At 42.2% G+C, this 22,904-nt stretch overlaps 1 protein-coding gene across 2 annotated transcripts in view; it reads right to left on the bottom strand.

Annotated features, from left to right (window-relative positions):
* Positions 1-6,238: 6,238 nt before the first annotated feature.
* Positions 6,239-22,904, bottom strand: part of Wdr7 (WD repeat domain 7) — a 282,598-nt gene continuing 265,932 nt past the window's right edge. For both annotated transcript variants that reach the window (NM_023975.2, NM_001395078.1), the window contains 2 exon segments: positions 6,239-8,822; positions 15,118-15,222. In NM_023975.2, coding sequence (NP_076465.1) covers positions 8,619-8,822; positions 15,118-15,222 — 309 coding nt within the window. In that variant the 3' untranslated portion in view covers positions 6,239-8,618.

The following is a 22,904-nucleotide window of genomic DNA, read 5'->3' as shown; positions in this document are numbered from 1 at the left end:
GTGAGAGGAGAGAGCACTTCAAATTTAATCTTAGCTTTACCATTTACCTATCTGTGTGACCTCAGGGCAGTTCCTTAACCTATACGTATGGTGGTTTTCCAACCTATAGAATATAGTTTAACCCATAGAAGTATTGAGAGGCCTGAATGAAATTACATATATCAAATATGCCAAATGCCTAACTTAGTCTCAAAGCACACCTGAAACCCTCAGGGAGCCTCCTGTTTAAGAAAGAGACGTGAGAATTGTTGTAGGGACATGAAGCTTGTCATGCCAAAGATGGGGCTAAGGGACATGAGTACATAGTATGGTTTTGTTTGCTTTAGCAAGTTCTGGTACATTCCAGTATTTCCTAGGGTGAGATGGTCAGGGACAGGGAAACAAGATGGCACAAACGTTCCATGTGTTCCAGGCCTCTCACCTGGCAGAGACACTCTTTGATGAACTTCGGATGTTAGGATTAAAAGTAATACGTTTGGATAGCAAGGTGACAAGGAGTAGACTTGAGGTGGTTTATCTCATTGTCTACTTGATGGATTTAGAATCCCCTTGGGTGTGTCTGTTAGGAAGTTTCTAGAGGTGGGGAGATTCACCCTGAATATGGTTGGCACTTTACCTGGGCTGTGAGCTCAGACTGAAGAAAAGGAAATGCATGAGTGTCATTATTTTCTCTTTGCTTCCTGACTGGGGACACAATGTAACTGGCTGCCTCATGCATCTGAGGTCACAGCTGGAGTCACTCTCACTATCATGGACACCATATTCTATACCCTGAAACTGTAGGCCAAAATGAAATTTGCTGTACAGCAACAGGACCGTGACATGTACACTGGCTGGGTGGAGTTACATTATGTCTTGTAATACTTCTGCGCACATGGGAGTTCAAGTTACCAGGAAGGGGGATCTCCAAAGTTGATTTCTTCTTCCATTTCAGATATATGATGTTTCTAGAATATCATATAACTTATCTTAAAAACAACAATTCACTGGCCACACAAGGGACACAGAAGGAACACAGGAAGCTGGGCCTTGGTGACTGAGTCTGAGGGCCAGTAGTAGACTTGCCTTTTGTTTGTCATGTGACCTTGGTAATTTGTCTATGGGACTGAGACTTCTGTCCTCTGCAAAGGGGAGATAGGAATTCACTGCTTCACAATATGGGGCTAGGAAAGCTGAGTTTTCATCTAATAGCCCCCCTCCACGTAACCAATTATTGACGGTAGCTGCTGTTGGGAGGGTATGTGCAGGGTGTAGGGTTTTTGGTTTTTTTGTTTGTTTGTTTGTTTTGTTTTTGTTTTTTTTGAGCCCCAAACATTTCCTAGAAAGAATTCAGCAGAGAAATGACAGGTGTTTACAGCTCAGCTCAGGGGATGAGCACACACCCTCTGTCCCACTGGCATCCATGTGTTATGTGCTTTGAGACATTAATATAACCCCTGAAACTCTGAAAGTTCTAGAGGAAACAGTAGGACAAACACCTGGAGGTACTGTCACAGCACCTTGAACTGTGTCGGTGAGCGCAGGGAATGATCTCAATAATCGACATGTAGGATTATATGAAGTTAAAAAGTTCTGTGCAGCAAAGGAAACAACCAGCAGAGGAGAGACAATCTGTGTGAGAGATCAGGGATTAATATATGGATTCCATAAAGAACTGCCCACTAAATTATAGCCAGCCATCCAACCAATAAATGGGTTAACAGACTGAACATACAAATTTCAAAAGAAGAAATACAAATGCCTAATAAATATTGGGGAATGGGTTCAGCATGCTTAGCCATCAGGGCCACACAAGTAAAGACCACACTGAGATTCCGTCTCATCCCAGTCAGAATGTCTATCATCTATAAAACAAACAACAACAAATGCTGCCCGGAGCATCCACTACCAAAACTAAATAGAGCCACTATCCAAAGGATCCTGAGTCAGGAATGCTGAAACATTATTTACTATAGCCCTGCTCACAGTGGTCAAGACAGGCAACCGCCTATAGGTACATCAATAGCTGAGTGGATAAAGAAAATGTGGTGTATCGACACAATGGAATTTTATTCCACTGAAAATAAAGTATATCACTGTAGGGAAATGGGCGGAACTTGAGGGCATGTTAGATGAAATAAGCCAGACTCAAAAGGGCATATATTGTATATTTCCTCTCATATGTAGAATCTAGATTTACATTCATATAGAGAGGTATATTCATAGGGAAATCTTGCAAGTAGAAATGAGGCTACAAATCTAGAGAAAAGTCTGAAGGGAGCACAGGAAAGGATAACAGGATCTATGTAAACAGAAACATGAGGGGGAGGGGCAAGTTGGAAGAACGTAAAATGACACATATAAAGATGCCACATTGAAACCCATTACCTCTATGGCAGCACAGCACAGAAATAATGGGAGAACTGTACCCCTCACTGTATGGTTGCTCTTCGAGTCGCCACTGACACCTTTACTGTTTCATTCAATGCCCCCCTGCATGTGTGTTGGGAAGCACTAGGCTCCTCTTCGTGACTGATCAGTAAGATAACCCAAAGCTTTTCTCATGATGGTGCTGAGCTTTTGACAACTATGACCTTCATGTTTACCAACAAGGCAAGGTTGACTTGACTTGACTTAAAAATTTGACTTTTTAACGGAATGACTGCCTTAAGTCTTCTTTTGCCCTCCAATCTTGCCCATAGAGGACATTTTTTGTTAATCACTGGTGAAGATCTCTATAGGTCATGCTTACCTTCCAGATCTCTGATTACCTGAGGACTTAACCACTTTTAATATTATCAGGGAGGGTCCGGTACTATAATGTCATCTTTTTCCCTCAGTACTGGCCTATTATACTTCTTTTTGCTTGGTAAATGAAATACTCTAAGAGAAAATAAAGGAAATGGTAGATAAAAAGTCTTTCCCTGGGCAAAGGTCTTCCTGGTTTTTCTGTTACTGGAGTCTACTCCAGCACTTTGATCTCTCTGAGCATTTGGCCTCTTTCTCCACCATGGCTGTTGTGCAGTTTTGGCTAAGATTCAGCCTGTTTTCTCTCACCTGAGCAGCTTGTCACCAGTAGGTGTGCAGCGATAAATAACATATTAATAAACTCTTCCCTGCCTTACTTTATAATGTATCTTCTTGGGACCCTCGACATAGTCTTTTCGTCTTCACCTTTCTTCACCTTTCTTCTGAGTCCCTATTGGTGAGGCTTCGTAGCTCCTTGGAGATCTGGCCCTTTTCCAGTCAGCTGAGCAGCAGCTCAGCAGCTGGGTGACAGTGATGTAAGTGGTTTACTGGTTTGAAGGTTGGGAGAGGAGGTAGAGACATTCCTTATTATCCTCAACTGCACAGCCTTTTTCTATTTCAACCAGGACTCCTTTCTGGGGCAGCAGACCTTGTGAGGTCAAGAATTCCAGATGCTCTGGAACTCCATTTCTCATTGTGAGTCTTGAGTCTGATGCACATCCTGCCTGTGGCGGCAGAAGAGGTCCTCTGTAATGTTGTCAATGGATGTCTCTGACTCTCCTGTTTAGCTTTTAATTGGTGACTAATCACCCTTAGTCTTTCACTGTCTCCTTTAGGTGCACTAGAATAGTCATCTAAATTGATGGTTCTTTTAGAAAAATTATTTAATGTGTTTGAGCATTTGTTTGCCTACACTGTGTATGCACACCATGCTATGTCTGGTGCTTGCAGTCATAAAGTCACAAAAGGCGGGGGGAGGGGGGGAGGGTTGGATTGCCTGTAGGTGGAGTTACTGCCAGCTGTGAGCACCATGTGGGTGTTTGCAAGAGTAGCTAGAGCTCTTAACCTCTGAGCCATCTCTTTCTTCAGTATTATCTACAGTCGTTCTATTATACTTTCCCTTGCATCGCAAATGGCTGCTATGGTGGTTCATGCAATGTCCACCCTCTGTCAGTATGCTGTCCAGAGACACCGTCAGTGGGTTTTTAATAACTATACAGCTCTAGTGTGCCACAGGCTTCGTTTGCCCTTACTTCTTCCTCTTGTGGTCAGTGGTATCAAATCCTGCTCCGGAATGCTTCCTGGTACCATACCAAGTGGCTCTTTGGGATGTGGAATGAGAGGAGTGGGAAGAAGGGGGAGGGGAAGGGAAGGGGAGGAGGGAGGAAAGGGAGGAGGGAGGGAGAGAACACAGAATAGATTTTGTGCTATGTTGTTCTCAGGATCAAGGCTGCAGCGAAGGAATTCGGGACTGAGCAAAGGGAGAGGTTTAGCTGCAGAGCAGTCAGTGATGGCCTTCATTGTAGTTCTAGAGCTGAGAGGGCATATGTTTATACAGTTTTTCACCTCCAAAGTTTTTGGTGGAAAGATAGTTGGTCGCCATGACATCTGGCAAAGAGCCTGATGAACATGAGTAGAACCTTGGAGCTCTATCAGGCTGAGCTATCCAAGAGTGAAGAGTGAAGGATGCTCGCAGCCAAGACAGGGAAAATAGGGAACACCTAAGAGGTGTTGTTGCTCTTCTATTGTGTAGTCTCACAGATTTAACAGTGTAGCATCCATTTACTTGATGCTGTAGTTGCAAACCAGGCATGCCATTCCAGGTTTTCTCTGGGGATTCTTAGATTATCAAGTAGCCTTGGATTATCATCATTCTTATTTGAAATAACCACACTCAACATGAACATCTCCAGCTGGACCTATCTCCTCAGAAAAGAGTGCCATTTGCTAATGAGAGGAAAAGTAGGTAAACTGAGGCTGGGCTTCGGTGATCTTTTTGAGAAGGGGATAAAACTCAGCTATGAGCATACCCTACTTAGGATTTCTTTGTCCTTCTGAGCTTGTCTGGAAGGTCTGGGAGCATATGGCTGCCTTAACTTCTTACCTGTAGGGGAAAGAATAATCCCCATTGTTTGCCCATTGTATCTACAGAAGGGACCCAGGTCTGTGGACAAGAATGGACTGAGTTGCTTTTTTTCCCCCTCCATAAAGGTGCAAAGCCTCTCATTTAGAAGGGTCCTAATTAGAGTAGCTGGGTAAATGATATGCTTATGAGGAATTGGGAAACTACAAATCATTTTAGCTCTAAATGTGCACTAACTCTTTTCCTATGCAAATAAGTCCAAGTCACAGTCACAATCACACGAAGTGCAAGTTGTAGAAATAAGGAGTCTGAACGCCTATCATCTTGGTTTATCCATATTTTTGACTATACAAAATTTAAAAAGGTAATGCCCTTAATACCCAATGGTGGGTTCAGTTCATTTAAATAAAAATTGTAAATATAACCCCCCAATAGGTAATCTATTTTCTTATTTTAGTTTGTAAACAGCAAAAAGAACTGGAGCATCTGATTTTTGAAATTCTTGTGGCTTCTCTGTTTGACCTTTGGTATTTGTATGTATTGACGATCTCTAAACCCTTGTACAAAAACACCTTGAAGTGTCAAGCTTTAAAAATGAGTCTTTTCTCTTTCTCCTGTGCAGCTTGTATTATCTTGGCCTTGTCAAAATATATTCTCTAGTTAGAGGGTGGAAATATTTCCCTCCTGGCTCTGAAGTATTGATTTTCTTCAACACTCAGTTCTGTCAGTCAGGCAAAGGGGTGAAAGGTGAAAGTTCACCCAGCATCGCTTGTCTTTACCTTCCTATTAATGTCATGCCCTTTCCACATTTGATCAGTTTATGTGATCACCGGCCACACAGAACTGTTACAGCTCTTCTTTTCCTACAAGACCACATTTACAGTGTTACCGCCGTCTAATTCCCAGGGATGATTATGTTGATAAATGAATGACTCGAGTCAAGGTGTTCTGCATTCTCCTATGAAAAGCTGGAGATGGGTTTCGTTGTTCTGGAATGCTCCGTGGGTGACTACAATATTGGCTGTTCTTCCCTCAGCATTCAAATTCGACTTCAAACTGAAGAGGAAGTGAGATGAACTCAATGATCTACAAGTCTGGTTCCTAGGTAGATAACCCCTGTCACAAGGGCTGACAGATACAATTTGGTTCAATGTCTATCTGGGTGAAAGTCAGGCTGGAGGTTAAGCAGCAGCCACTCAATGCCCTGCCCAGTCTACAGAGGGTGCTGTTGAGTTTCTCCATCTGGCCCCAAGCAAGAGTCATCACCATCTCTCTACTGTCCTTTGAGAACAAAGATAGTTGCCTGTCCTGAAACTTGATCTCCAGTCAAACAAGCTAGAAACAGGAGGGCAAGAGGGGCAAACGGGTTTCAGTGGAGAATGTTTAAGAGGGACCACAGCGAACAGTAAGGACAGGATAAGAACGATCTTTAGGTCTCTTTAGTTTTATTTAACACAAGTATGGACACCGCAATTTTAAACACATAGAGAGTGTACTAAATGGAGTCAGCCAGAATGTCTTAGGAGACAAAGCATTTTAACTCATTCACTATATGCAGTTTCAAACATGACAACATGTTCATACAGGTGTCACATCATGTCACCTTTTGCTTGTAAGTCACCAGTGAAGTCACATATGTATTTATACTTACAAGGACAGGTACAAGTGCTATGCCAGCAAAATCAATAAAACACTACAAGCGTACACTGGGAGGACAATACAAAGTTTACCTCAGTGTTGAGGAATCCAAGCTGAGATGAAGTTGGAGACTATGGTTGTCAAAACACCCGGAGAGAGCATTATGTTAACTAAAATGTAAATGATACTTATCAGTTAGTAATTCGTCTAGCATGAAGTTCTGTGCGCACAGAGTTTTACAGTCCTTGTGCTCTTCTGAATATACACACAGGGCATGGAAGGACTGGCCTGGACCTATGACCAGTTTGCCCCTGTGACCTCGTTGCTTTGTGCCCAACTCTACGATGTGATTCCATTTGCTGTTGACCCCTGGTCCCACATCTCTTTCAAAATGTATAGAACATTTTTCTTAAAAAAAAAACAAAAAACAACTAAGGTCTGTGTTTTCCTTATCATTCCAACTGGTTTAACTCTTTCCTCTGAAGTTTATAAAGTAAACTATGCTGAGCAGACAGCAGACTCTAGAGGCTACTGGACATTTCTTCATCTACATCAAATATATTAGCATGTTCACAAAAGTCTACACTGTACAGTTCTTGGTTTCTTTCTTGGAAGCTACATATATAATCATTATAAATATAATATGATATCCATGCATGTGAAATAAATTCACTTTTGAAACAACCCCAACATCAAAACCCAAGAGGCAGTATAGAGCTGCCATCAATGAGAATAACATACAACACTAGGCAAAAGACACTCTGAGGGCATTAGCTTCTTCACAGGTGCTTTGGAGGACTGTAAACTACGTGTTTGTTCCAGGACCTTGATCCCACCTTTCTACATGTCATATGAACTTGGGACAGTTTATGAGTTTAAGACTAAATGCTCTCATTACCATTTTAGTTCCTCTGTTAATATCACATATTTTCCCTGGATTCAATAGCTCCTTTTCAATTTTTGTATATAATAAACAATCTTGTGTGTCTAACCAATCAACCAACAAACAAATCAACCTCCACCAATACAGATTAGAAGATCTAGAAACAAGTCACACAAAACATTGCTATGGATTTCTTTCTTCCATTACCATAGGACCAGCAGAACTTGACACAAGAAGAAAGTGGAGTTAAAGCTTGGGTTGAAGCAGGAACACTTTCACTGTAGTGTCCATTCTAACAGACTGGCAGCCTTCACATTTTCTGTACATTCTGAACAGTGTGTCTACACAGTTTTGAGATTTCTAGGATGCTGACTTAAATGCCTTCCTAGTTGTTCTTTCACTGGTCAGAACTTGGAAGGCCAGGTTGAAATGCCCACTGTAAGTGACACTTTCAGACACAGGAGAACTATGGGTTGTGACATACCCAAGAAGAGGAGGCCTTTTCTGAGCAGGAGAACCTAGTGACACATGGTGACACTCCACTCACTATACAAATATGCTATGCTTTTAAACTTGGTTCTTTGTTGAATGTCCCCTTAGAAGATTGGCTATAGTCACTGCACAGTGAGTAGCAATGATCTGTATTTTAAACTATGAAATCTATTAACATTGAATCAGAAATGAGCATTTAGAAAGCTAGCTATCTGGAAAACTTTTCTAGAAGGAAAAAAATATATATAATTTAACATTTTCTCATTAGCCTCAAATTAGAATTGGTGTTACTGAGAAGGTAGCGGCCACATCCTCAGAAATGGAAATTGAGTAACTGTCTATCAATTGCTAGCAGGAAAAAAAAAAGAATGTAAACATGGAATAGGTTTAGTAAACAACAGCATGTTTGGGAAATCCAAAAGGAAGTCATTTCAATAATGAGGACTCCACATTGTGCCAGCATCCAGGTCTGAGCTGGGCTTGTAGGGCCAGGAGTGCAATCACACCGGGTATTGATTCTCAGGCTTCTGTTGCATCACACAACCACTAGCTGTCCCCTTCTATCTACCTAGTGACAGAACGGTCGCATCCTGTTGAGCGGTATGTGTATGCCTTTAAATCGATAGGCTGCCCATGTGGAATCTGCCCCATGAAGCATGCACAAGTGACACAGGCATGGCCCTGGATGGCACTGAGGTGGGCGGGAAGCAAGCGACAGTCCAGTATGAGGAGGAACAGGGCAACATCAGCCTCGACTACACAGAATCAGCCAGCAGTCAGGACAGCAGACGGCAGTCAGACCATGAAGCGGTGCTCCTTCCCATCGTGGGCCATGAGGATAACATTCCGGTTGGAAGTCCAGATGAGCCGGGCCAACCTGAGGGCGTTGTGCGAGCCAGGGGATGCGGGCTGCACTGGAGGTACCTGGTAGGTCTTGATGCAGCGCAGCTGAGGTGCTGAGTTCAGCATGCCAATGCTTCCCAGAAGTGAGGTGTTCATCTGCAGGGACAGGGGACACACACGTCAAGACACAGTCAGGACCCTCCCCTCCTCCTCCAGACAGTGCCTTATTTCTTCTGCTACTCTCTCCTCCAGCATGGCGATGCACACTCAACTTGAGTTATTTAACTCTAAATGGCTCCTCTGAGTAGATTTCAAACTGTTATGACGCCATCGATGTGAACACAGAAGCCTGGAGAAATTTTCCTCTGTGAGCACAGTGTGACAGTAAAGAGTCCGTTGATCCCGAGGAAAGAAGCTGAATTAAAGCTGCTATAAAACAGGTCTATCAGACAAGATTTGGTTTATAATTCATTGAGGAAAGTAAAGTACCACCAAGCTACGGACTGAGTGGGAGCTGCCCGGGTCCCACCCTAAGGCCTGTACCCATCACCAACCATTACACCATCTGCCTTTCCAAAAGCTCTGGAAAAACACTGTGTGTGTGAGTGAGTGTGTGTGAGTGAGTGTGTGTGAGTGAGTGTGTGAGTGTGTGTGAGTGAGTGTGTGTGTATGTGAGTGTGTGTGTGAGTGCGTGTGTATGTGAGTGAGTGTGTGTGTGTGAGTGAGTGTGTGTGTGTGAGTGAGTGTGTGTGTGAGTGAGTGTGTGTGAGTGTGTGTGTGTGAGTGTGTGTGTGAGTGAGTGTGTGTGTATGTGAGTGAGTGTGTGAGTGAGTGTGTGTGAGTGTGTGTGTGAGTGTGTGTGTGAGTGAGTGAGTGTGTGTGAGTGAGTGTGTGTGAGTGAGTGTGTGTGTGAGTGTGTGTGTGAGTGTGTGTATGTGAGTGAGTGTGTGTGTGTGTGAGTGAGTGTGTGTGTACTTCATGTGTGTGTACGTGCATGTGGCTGGAGGTGAGGGGTCCATGATCAGGTGTCATCTGCAGTCACTCTCCATATTATATACTGGGGGCAACATCAAGTCTCTCTTCCTGAACCTGGGCCTCACACATTCAGCTCCTGGAGCTCACCCACTTGCCCAGGGAATCCCTTTCCTCCTTCCTCTGCCTACCAAGCGCGGGGATTTCAGGTGTGAGCACAGCAGCCCAGCACACATGTGGGTGCTGCGGAACTCAGTTCCTCAGCACGGTACATGCGGAAGCATCTCGGCCCCCAGCTCTCCTCGCAGGCAGGAGAGAAGCGAGGAGCTCTTTCACTCCACCCTTCTCCTACCCTGCTACCCTATCCACAATGTGGATTTTTAGTTTTTTAATTTTTTTTTTGCCTTTTTGAGAATTTTTCTGGGTTTGTTTTTAAAATGTGATTTTTCGTAATCCATTTACAAAATGGAAACATGAAACCTATGGATCACAAACAACCGTGTAATTAGATCAAGGTGCCGAATATCAAACAGTTGTTGTTTAAGTCGTCTGGTTTTGGAACCACTGAGTTCGACGGCTTCTTGAAGAGCTTAATATCACTTAAACGACTTCAATATGCATTATTTGTGCCACCATAAATCACAGAGAGCGCACTCTGAAAACTGGGAAGAGGCCTTGGAAACAATCTGCCCCTCCACACTAATACTCACTTCCTACTCCTCTGGTGACTAAAGCATCTTCATCTACATGGACCACACGCTAGTTATGCGAGCAGAACATGCATGTGATGACCCAGCTGCACCGGCAGTTGAAATCCGAGCAGATCTTTGGACCTTTAAGATATGTTACTGCGATACCGCACTCTGAATCTGGATCAGTGCAAAGTATAAGCCATTCCTTTTGCAGGCTTCTCGGTAGCAGGATGGTGTCAGAGGGCGTAAATCATGGCATCTCTAGCAGGGTGCGTGCAGGCTCCGCTGACATTTTCACAATTTAAATCATCTTGAGTAATAACCCTTTTAAGATGACTAATGTTACTGATTTTCCTGCATTAATAATAGTGCCGAACACAAGAGGTGAAAAAAATCACTAGTGTACGAGGTCACATTTTAAACCAAATGTATGGTCATCATTAACTCTTTCAGCTCAAGTCAAGCAGTACCTCACCTGTCATCCTCCCAGGGTCTCTGTCCTTGTTTCTTTTCCTCTTTATCCTAAACACTCAATGAAAGATAACGACCTAAGCCATACTGCTTTACATGCAGATAAAATGGTGAACGTCATTTGCTAGTCTCACATCTATAAAACCTAACAGTATATAATTAGTCATCTTATAGAACAGATCCGATTGATCCAGGAAATTGTTAGTTAACATTAACTGGCATCAACAAGTGTACTATGCTTTAAAGATACATGATTTCTCAGTTGATAAATGGCTACAACGTATTTTAATTCTGTATGGCTTTGCTATGAGAATATTTATGAAGCCTGAGCCCTGCTCGTGGCTGAGGATGCAAAGGGCATGCAATAGGCCTGGCTGTGCCTTCCTTTGTATTCGTCCCCAGAAATGCAGCCATGTACAGGAAATGGACTGGGCGTCGAAGGAAGAGTGTATCTTGTAGACTTGCCATAGACGGGCACATTTTATGAACGAGCCATCGTTGTATCTGGATTCCCATCATAAACTGAGTCTGTGTGCTGTGTTCAGAGCTTTCATGAAAAAGCTTTCCATCTTAGAACAGGGATGCCGAGTTCTCGAAGGCACATACGTTAGAAGTGCGAAGATGAAGACCCAGGCGCTCACTGACTTCACGTCTCTCCTGACCTTTCCCTACAGCCCTTCAAAGGAGCACTGCTCTTAGTTCCCAGGATGAGGGCTGATTCTCAAAGAAACAATGAACCACTCTGCTAGTTATCATCAACATTAGTTTATTGATTAGCGTCTGGCCATAAACTATGATAAACTCAAAAAAACTTAAAACTTTGAGTGAAAACTATATAGAATTACAGGATTTATCAATATTATACATTTTCCTTGTTACAAAAATCATAAATACTATAAAATTTTAAATAAAACTATAAAACAGTAAAAAAAAAACCCTATCCCCCCAAATCTTACTTTCTTCTGACAAGCACTGTCAGCATTTTAGCAAACAACTTTTAGACCCCCTAACACTCACTCATATACCCTGCACACACATGCACAATGTATGCACATACAAAAATCACACAGGCACACACAGTTGCATGCACATGTGGTATACACATGCAAACTGCAACACAAACATATACATATACACACACACACACTATGTATTCATGTGTACCATGTGTGGACACATCATATGTACTCTCAAGAATGTACCCTGCATTTATATGTACAGAGTATGCAATACTACACATACATACCACATACAAATACCTTGCATTTGTACACACTGTATGCACACATAACACACACACACACACACACACACACACACACACACACACACACACACACACACACGAAGAATAACAGACCTAAGAAAGAGGCTCACATTAAGACGTAGTTTCACAATCTCCTTTTTCATTCAACAACATGGTAAGACAATCTTCGTGCTATGATTTACATCACTGGTTTTGAGTGGTTGATGCTGTATGATGGAGCAAATAAAAAGAAACCAGCATCCATGTAACTTATTAACCTTTTGAAGTACAATATTTGTTAGGTGGTGTTGGTAATGTTTGGAGAGAGTTAAGGATGTTTTTCATTGGCTAGCTCTCCTAGCTGTTACAGTAAACAGATACACTGAAGTGAAGAATTCAAGTTGTGGCAGTATGCTGTGTGGCTGCCAGAACATGCTGTTTAATAGCTAGTTATACAAACAGACTAAAACCCAACCTGGCTTCTCCCTTTCCTTCAGACAAACGTTTACACAACTTATGTGAAGATTGTTTTCTAAACAGAGAAACACACATAGCTATAATTAATCAAAACAAGAGAATATTTTAATGCCTTCCTCAAAGTAAGTAATGCTGCACACAAACCTTTTACTGAGTCTCACTTGAGTAATTACCCAACCAATATTTCTCATTAACATTTCTCAGCAAAGATTTTATAGCTGATAGTTTTAGTAAGGCTTTGTATTAATAAGACTTCATTAACTTTTCAAAATATATTCTAGTTCACTTCCTGGAATGCTCACAAGTCTTCTCAGATAGCTTTATACCTGGTCGACATGGGTGTACATCAGCAGCAGGAGACTCCCCCAGTGCACTGTAGATTGTCCTTCATAAGATAAAACACACACACAGACAAAAAGGCCACCACAGTTTGAAGAGCTGTGCTATTTTCTCGGACAGCCAGAATGATGTTTGTAGGCCTTCCATTTAAACTTGGAGGAACGTGGGAGTTGGCTGCCAGAGGAGGAAGGGCCTGGATGTGTCTGAGCAGAAGGCACCAAGCCGCCTTTGGAGCAGGGGTCTTAGGGAGCCACGTTCACTGCTCAGGTGTCTGGGAAACCCAGAAATGTCAGGGAGCCTGCAGAGGAACTAGAAGAGGAATCAAGACCACACCGTCTTGTATATGATCTTGGCCTCTAAAATAAGAATGACACCCGTATGTTGGGTACAGAATCTGGATGGCAGTGGAGAATGTTTTGAGAAAACAATAAACAAATGTATTCAAACAGAACCTTAGTAATATAGACAGGGATAAGACCAAGCTTACCACTCGACAAGTTCAAGAAAGTGTGAAAAGCTGTCAAATTGGGTTTATCTTTTCTGTAACATTGTACTTTCTTAGCTGAACAAAAAGTACACACACACACACACACACACACACACACACGGCTTGTCTTGTCTATTCTTTATAAAAAAGAAAACACTGGAAAAACTAGTCCCCTTGAGAATTAGACTCCAGACTTGCTAGTCCCTGTCTCTGCGGTGTGGGTCAGAACCTAGCCCTGGACACATAGGCAATGTACACACCCATCCAAGACTCCAGGAAAACAGGAACTAAAGGGAACCATGTATGAAAGTACAGGTGGCATAATGGTGGCTCAGTGTACCAGGCGTGAGGAGGGAAAAAAAAAAACCACAATTGGCTGAGCTCTTGGAGGGACCCATGCTCTAAGCCCATCTGCAGATATGAATGGACTCCTGGGGGCTTAGGCCCTGTGGTTGCTCAGAGTGAAGAGTGGGTGAGGTCTCTGATAGATGGAGTTTAATAGGAGTTAATTAAGGCGCTGGAGACTCAGTCTGGAAAAAGGGATAATGAGAAAATATCCTGGAAGGCTAAATTAGATTAAAAAGGAGAAAAAGGTTCTGACAGATTTGAAGGTATCACATTTCAGTAGGATGTTGTTAATTAAACAATTTATTGTATTTGTTTTACATTTTATTAGTTATTGATTTTGTTTTTAAACCATCACCAAGTTGTGTTAAAACCTTGTCAAAACTTTAATTTTACTTCTCAGCTTTTAAGGAAGGCTATGTAGTGCATTTGTATCCTCCAAAAAATGCAGTTGTCAACAAAATTTTAGAATAACCGCTGGTGAGGAGGGTGTCTCCTTAACATTTTTCTAATTGTCAGAACTAAAGAGAGTTAAAATAAGGAAGAGGAGATGGTAGTAACTAAACATCTAGTATGAAATAGCCTATTATAAAGATTAGCTGCTCAAAATTAGTATTTACTTAATCAATTTAAATTATATATATATACACATTGTATTACACATGCGCGTGTGCGCGCACACACACACACACACACACACACACACACACACACACACACACACACATTCCCACATATATTTCAAGAAGTGGCAGAGAATGTGATGTGGATACCAGCCTGGTAGCACATGCCTATAATCCTCGCACTTAGAGAGGGAGGGAAGATGATACTGAGTTTGAGACCAGCCTGGGTTATAAGGGAGACCATAGCAAACAAAACAAAACAAAACAGTCAAAACTGAACAACTTAACACTCGAACAAAAACATGATGCAAACAAAACAGGAGACAAGGGGATTTGGCATAAATAGGAAAATACCTCGTGTCTATGCTCCACCTCAGCAGATCCACGGACCTTGTGGAAACCTACTGTAAGCTCCTCGACGGAGTGCACTTTCCCCTGGACTCAGACCCACCTAGGCCTCCCATGTTCTCCTCCTCTGCTCATGGTTCCACCAGTGTCCTTGCTCTGGAAGGCTTCCTTTCACTTCTGAGAGCCATTCCATCCTCAGATTCTCTGTAATGGAATTGCTTGCCTTTTTACCTGTGTTTCCTTAGCCTGAAGCCCTGTGCGAGCCCGTGCTCCTTCTTGGCCAGATTGCTGTGTTCTCAGCATCCTGCAAGTTAGTGCTGAGCACACAACCAGCAACTGGACACTCAGCATTGGTGTAAGGGAGGAAGGAAGGGCCAGAGGGAGGCTGGGAAAGAGGCCCGACACGGAGACCTTCTCACCAAAGAACATAAAGTATTTAAGACATGCTTACCTGCCAGAAAGAAATGTGGCTGTCAGTGTTTGAGTAGGTGGCAAGGTAACGCCCATCAGGAGCAAAGGACACTGCAGTGATAGGTCCCTTGTGTCCGTGGATTGTCTGAAATGAAATTCATGGGTCATCAGTGACATGCTTTCCATAGAGTACAAGCACTTCTGTGAACAAACTCAATGTTGAACAGGTAACATCACAGATACTGGATACCTCGAACTGCAACATTCTGTATTTATAAAGTCAAGTTATAAAAATAAAACAGTGAACAAATTCTTCATGTATATAATAGCATTAATCTTATTTCAAGGAGTGGGTTTGTCTTCCACACTTTGAACGCATATGAGCCCAAAGAGAAGGTGCATATTAGTGGACAAACCAGAGTTATAATTTTTTACATTAAAGGCTGTAATTTTGCAATCAATGAGAAAGGTGACCATGGCTTACTCTTACCTATAAACTGGACTACATCTGGAATTAACTAAAAGCCAAATGGCTGGGTATACTTGTAGGAGCTTTTGTCTTTTTTCTTTTTAAATTAAGTAGGAGGACTGGCTTCTAATCTAGATCTTTGAAGTGGGAAGACACCTTTAATACAAATCTTTTGAGCTGGGAAGATTCACCTTAATCTGGACCACACCTTCTGCTGGCAGCCTAAGAAGAGGATGAGGAAGAAAGATGAACGCTCTCTTTGACTACATGCCCTGGCTCACAAGCCCATTCTGTCACTGGTATTAGAGCGTAGTTTTTTGGGGATTTTGGTGTATACTGAAGACAGGCTGACACATCCAATGGTGTGGACTGAATAGCTACTGGATTCTTGAATCTTCCATTGGTAGACAACCATTGTTGGGCTAGCTGGACCACAGTCTGTGAGCCTCTCTAATAAATCCCTTCATGTAGGGACAGAGACTCATCCTGTCTGTTCTGTTCCTCTAGTGAACCCTGACTAATTTAAACAAACAAACAAAAAGAATCACCAAAAAATTACCCAGGAACTTGTTTATCTGAAGTGAAAGCCAAGCAAAACTATATTGTAATCTCCTTACTCTGAAACAAGTTAAAGGCTAATTTCAACTCCTTAATAATTATGCAATTTTCATGTTTTATCCTTAATTTGATAGCAATAACACTCCATTCAACCATATACAGCTACAATTACACACTGTACACGTGTGTGTACACATGTACACACTGGAGATATGGACACATATAAATCATGTTTACAGGGACAGCCTTGAACCTGTGCCAAAAGCTATCATTGATTTAACCATGAATAATGAAATGGAAGGTGTATTTTAGAGCAATGTATCTGATAAAAGGTCCTTACCGATAAAAAATGCACTCATCTGATGAGGTTAACATTTATAGAAAATATTACATGCTAAGGACATTAGAATAACAGTGTAAGCTAGCCACATTGAACATTTAACCGCCATACCTTCACTACGCTAGCTAACACCCAGAGCCTTCCCTTTGTCTGTAATGGAATCGGGGATGAATCTCAGTGGGCACAGACTTGTGATGTCATTTGGGTCATAGATACTGTACATTTTATAAGGAATTTTATATAATTCATATCTGACAGTTCGAGTGAGAGAGAGTAGGGAGACAGAAAGACATGAGCAGAGCACTTCTTAATGGCCTTTGCATCTTCTTTCCTGTCATTGGATTTGATGCTCAAGGGATCAAACAAAGAATGTTATTCTGGTGATGCACGGCTGGGCTTTAGGCAGCAGAGGGTATGGGAACTGAGTCCCACTGTTTGTCTCACTCCTCATTCACTGTGGAACCAGGGTCACATTATTTAGCCTCAGAGTCTCCGTATGTATAGTATAGGGATGATGATAGTGATAGTGACTGTATGTGTGTCAGAGGGCTTTGTGACAATTAAATGAACTAATATAGCTACTGCAACCACCACAATTCCTAGCACACAATAAACTCAGCAAATGTTACTCACATTTTTTCTTATGCTTGTTTAAATAGGAATGACCACACAAATGTTAACAATCACATAACTCAACTGCTTAAGTATAATGTTTTTTTAAAATGACCTCTTCCCTAAAAATTTAGAACGGTTTATGCCCGAATCAGCATCACTAGGCATTCTAGGTTGCTTGAAAACAGACCTCTGACTGCCATCATTAAATACGTGTGGGAGCTATCCATGGTGCTGGACAAGCGTGCTAGGTAGAGCTGTGGGTACGTGCACTGAATAGGCACTGAAGGAAACCAGTGCAATTGAACATCACGAGAGAAGTTTTCAAAAAAATTAAATGTCTTCTGGCACCTACAAGACCAGCTTAAGGAACTCAATGGAAAAGCACTTTCATTTTTCAAGATTAGTACTGAGGTCTGGAAAACAAAAGACAACAAATATATCTCACTTGCTTTGGGCCAATTTGAATCTCTATATTTGTTAAGATAAATGATTGGTGAAACCTTGGTTTATAATAGAGGGTCATCAAAAACAAATTATTTATCACCACCATCATCATCACCACCACCATCATCATCATCACCACCACCATCAGCAGCAGCAGCACCACCACCACCATCATCAGCATCACCACCACCATCATCAGCATCACCACCACCACCATCAGCATCACCACCACCATCATCAGCATCACCATCACCATCATCATCACCACCACCACCACCATCAGCAGCATCACCACATCAGCATCAGCATCATTCTACACTGTGGATTGAGCCCAGGGTCTTGAACACGATGCAAGCACTACCACTCGATCTCGAGTCCTGTACGTGGACGAATCTGTTTTCCTGCAGACTGTTTAAGGTTTGTGTCTGGATTTCTAACCATATCTCATGTGAACTGAGCTGCTCAAGACCTGGGGCCGGCTCGCACACAGCTAATTCAGCTTGGACACTTGATCTTCGCTAGAGTAAGACTGACACAAGAACTGATCTAAGGACCAGACACGTTCACCTATAGCATACAGGCCTATGGGGAGACACGTTCACCTATAGCATACAAGCCTATGGGCAGACATGTTCACCTATAGAATACAGACCTATGGACTAGACAAGTTCACCTATAGAATACAGGCCTTTCATTGCAAATATTTCATTCAAAACAATTTCCTCCATATTCTGGGATCTGATTATTCAACTAAAACCATAGCCAGACTACAAATTTTTCCAAGAACACATTGTTCCGTCTTGAAAGCCTCAACATTCAGCTGAGTGCAGTCAGAGCACGTTCTGGGCAGTAACACTTTGAATACCCCCACAGAAGGCAATACCTGCTCAGATTAGCATCCTGCCTCAATTAGCAGTGACCACTCACTTTAAGTCAGGCATGCACAGGATGTCACACCTAACAGCCAGGTAGCACACTTTCCTGGGAAACGCAGCACTGCTAAACGCAGACAGTCAGGCACCAGGCTCCCAACTGCCCCTTCAGGACACATCTGGCCAGTCCGTCCGACATCGTCATGCTCTCCAGAGACTGGCGTCTAGAAGGTCAATGTGAAGGAAGGAAAGCTCCACGTCAGGACACATGGCTTCTCTAACAGATGCCATAAACATTCTTCCTGGCAATATTTTTTGGGGGAGGGGGGAAAGGGTAAGGTAGTCAGGAAAAGTTTGTTTAGTAGACACATTTCTTTAATGGTGAAACAGTCATTACAACCTAATTTATGCTGTTTGTGTCTAGTAATAAATACAGCATACAGAGTCTGCTCACCTTCAGCCTGATTCTATCTAAATGGTCTGAAGTCCAGATAGACACCAAGTTTGAATATACATTTCTTAGAAGTCTGTTTTGGACTAAGCAGGATTTTCCTTTACAGCAGGTGAAAGAAAACACATGCAAACAGCCCACAAATGCAAGTGCACGCACACACACACACACGTACATGCATGTGATATAATGCTACTGGGTTCCCCACAGAGATGCCTCTAAGAGACCTGCAGAGGGTCCAAGAGTATAGCTGCAGCTGACACACAGGTCTCTTGTGGATGAGGCACTCTGACAGGAGCAGGGCAGACACTCTGCAATCCACTCTGGTACAGCTACTGAGGTCATCAGCGTCTTGCCTGGGATGTGCTTTGGCCTCCATTATAATGAAATGTTGCTCTTGTCTTTCATTCAGATTCTCTGGACTTAAGGATTGGTGCAGACTCCACCTGAACTGACTTTAAACTCAACTCCCACATCCATTCGATGCCCAGGTATGGAGGATCCTTGTGAGGCACAAACCAGTCTCAGATGCTAACCTCTAAAGGCCATTCCCAGGTGTCTGAAGGTAGCCTGGCTGCCTTTTATGTACAGATGGGCACCTATGCCTTGTCATGTGTGTTTGTCATGTGTGTTTTTCCAGAGGTATTGATGTACGGAAAACACAGAGATGAGATGAAGAAAAACCTACTTTTGCAGTGCTGGGCGGAGTGAGAAATTCTGCACTTATCCCAGTCAGAAGACAGAATACCAAATGCTCCAACCCACTGCCCAATGAAAATAAAGCTCTGAGGGACAAGATTTAGAGTGAGCAGTGCTTATTCATATTGCATCTAGTAATAAATATTTCCTACCCATTTCTCTCACCATGACTCTGTTCTCATCTATGTGGTTGAGACACAAACCAAACATTTTGTTACTTTTAGCAAAGTTAGAAAAATTATGAAACTAGGTAAAAATTTGTTACCATAAATATGTAAAAGATTTACAAAGAATTGACCATGTATTTGCAAACAGTAAATAGATGATAGATTGGTAGATGATAGATAGAAAGAAAGATAGATAAACACACAAAGTGATAGATGGATAGATAGATGGACAGACAGACAGACAGACAGGAGCATGGCCTACACGTCACGGCACCAATTTCTTGGGGACTGAGAAAGAAGTGTCTACCTTAGGAGCAGCAGGGGTGAATCTGGAGTAGTAAGGCAGATGTGATCTGAGGACACTCGGGAGCTCTGTCCCAGTGGCTGCACATGTCCACAGAAGACCCAGTTATGCCTTCCACAGGGGATTCATACCCCAGAATGCACTGCTTCAAGCAAAGAGGACAAGCATGCACCTCATGTTTTATAAGGACAAACATGGGAGATGCCTGAAGTTAAAAATTGCCTGAATGAGCACCCACTGGTCTATGGAAGCAAGAGATAGATTGGAGCTGGCCACACTATTCAGAGAACGCCCAGGGAGTAAGCATAGAGTCCTGGAAAGGCAAGCCTAGCAAGATGGGCACTTAATTGATACTAATCCCATTTAATGATGACCACGAATGCCACTGTGGGTCAAGCTCTGGTCACTCGTGTAGGTGTTTTTAACACATTCATATTTATAGCAGACAAATCAGAAATGGAAAAAGAAGGAAAGAGCTCCACATATGACTTGCATGTCTTTCCAGGATCCCAACATAGGAAGTCACAGATTTCATGACAGGCTGGTAAGGCTCATAGCAGAGAGGAAACAAAGATAGACAGACAGACAGACAGACAGACAGACAGCCTGCCTTTTTGGGCAAGGGAAGGCTCATTTACACACAGCCACTTCAGGTGAGTTCAAAAGTAAAGATGGAATTATGTCCAAGGAAAAGAGTCCCCTGTTCTTTTCTTCCAAACAACCAACTAAGGAAAACTTCAGCAGATATTTGAGTCATTTATCTGTTCCAAGAGATAAGTGATAGGTTTGGCAAGTCACTAAGGTAGACATTAAACTTAAATCCATAAACTGGACATAGTACTACCTGAGGACCCAGCTATACCACTCCTGGGCATATATCAAAAATATGATCCAACATATAACAAGGACACGTGCTCCACTATGTTCATCGCAGCCTTATTTATAATATTCAGAAGCCGCAAAGAACCCAGATGCCCTTCAACGGAGGAATGGATACTGAAAATGTGGTATGTTTATACAGTGGAGTACTACTCAGCTATTAAAAACAATGACTTCATGAAATTATTAGGCAAATAGATGGACCTACAAAATATCACCCTGAGTGAAGTAAAAATACACATGGTGTGCACTCACTGATAAGTGGATATTAGCCCCAAAGCTTGGATTACCCAAAATATAATCCACAGACCGCATGAAGCTCAAGAAGGAAGACCAAAGTGTAGATGCTTCAGTTCTTAGAAGGGGGAACAAAAATATTCATAGGAGGAGATACGGAGACAAAGTTTGGAGCAGAGACTGAAGGAATGGCCATTCAGAGACTGCCCCACCTGTTCAGCCTATATACATACAGCCACTAAACCCAGTCACTATTGGGGATGCCAAGAGGTGCAATCTGACAGGAGCCTGATATAGCTGTCCCCTGAGAGGCTCTTCCAGGGCATGACAAACACAGAGGCAGATGCTCGCAACCAACCATTGAACTGAGTATGGGGTCCTCATTGGAGGAGTTAGAGAAAGAATTGAAGGAGCTGAAGGCATTTGCAACCCCATAAGAACAACAATACCAACCAACCAGAGCTCCCAGGGACTAAACCACTATCCAAAGAGTACACATGGACAGACTGATGGCTCCAGCTGCATATGTAGCAAAGGCTGGCCTTGTTGAGTACCAATGGCAGGAGAAGCCCTTGGTCCTGCCAAGGTTTGATCCCCCATTGTAGGGGAATGTCAGGGCAGGGAGGCAGGAAGTTGGGTGGGAGGGTGGGAGAACACCCTCATAGAAGCAGGAGGATGGAGATGGGATAGGGGTTTACAGACAGACGGGAAACAGGGAAAGGGATGACATTTGAAATGTAAATAAACAAAAGAATATCCTATAAAAGTAGTTTTTAAAAAACTTAAATCCATTAAACAGATGGTCATCTCACTGTGGCTACTAAAAAGGCTTACATCATGACACCATCGAACAGTGGGTCGTCTGACTGTGGCCAGTCACGAGGCTCAAGTGGACTTAAAACCACTGCTTGGAACCTGGTCAAGCCTTTCTCTTAGAGTCTTGGGAAGTTGCCAAAAGGCCATCTTTTAAAAATTTTAAGCAATAAAACATATTTTTACAGACAGATTATATTTCTAATTTTATCTTAATCTTGAGCTTTATCAGTTATCTGTTGTTATTGCATTTCACAATAGTAAATGTATAATAAACTAAATACTTTCCTAGTGTAATTCTAAAAACAAAAAAGCCATACCATTAGGAACTAGGCAAGATAATAGCGAGTTGAAATGAACGTGAATCTGTTTGCATATATGCATACATATTCCATTCTTCACGTTAATGTGCAGATTCTTTTACTAATGATCACAATGACCAATACTGCTCTGCTCCTAGTTTCATCAATTCATGGAATCATAAGCTAGAATCAATATAAAATACACTGGATACTTTCCTACAATTTCTTCTAGCAATATACTGCATATGTAATCATCACTCCCTATAGATTTCTCAAAGAACTTTACTTCAATGGAAAGTGAATTAAGCATCCTCTTGCTGAGATTAACTATAGAGGGAGGTATATTAATGTTCTTAAATACAGGACATGTAGGAGACATGCATGCTTAAAACTTTGTTTCTTTAATGGAATCACATTGCCTAATGAGGAGCAAAACTGAACCCTAAAGTTACTGGTAATGCCTCATTACAAAGGCAAAAGAATCAGCATTTACTACGTATTCACTATTTCCAAGCCAGTAGAATATGATTCCCTACAGGAAAAATCAAAAGGCTATATTGCTTATGTCATAAGGATTATCAGTATGTAGATATTGAAACACCATTTAATTCATCAATGTCAGTTGGTTTATCCCCAAATGGCGTATAAATCACTGTTAGTAACTGCAAATGGACAAA

This window comes from Rattus norvegicus, chromosome 18 (assembly GCF_021556685.1).
Source record: "Rattus norvegicus strain SHRSP/BbbUtx chromosome 18, alternate assembly SHRSP_T2T, whole genome shotgun sequence".
NCBI lineage: Eukaryota > Metazoa > Chordata > Mammalia > Rodentia > Muridae > Rattus > Rattus norvegicus.
Note: the sequence above shows the minus strand (reverse complement) of the source record. Positions and strands in the feature narration are given on the sequence as shown.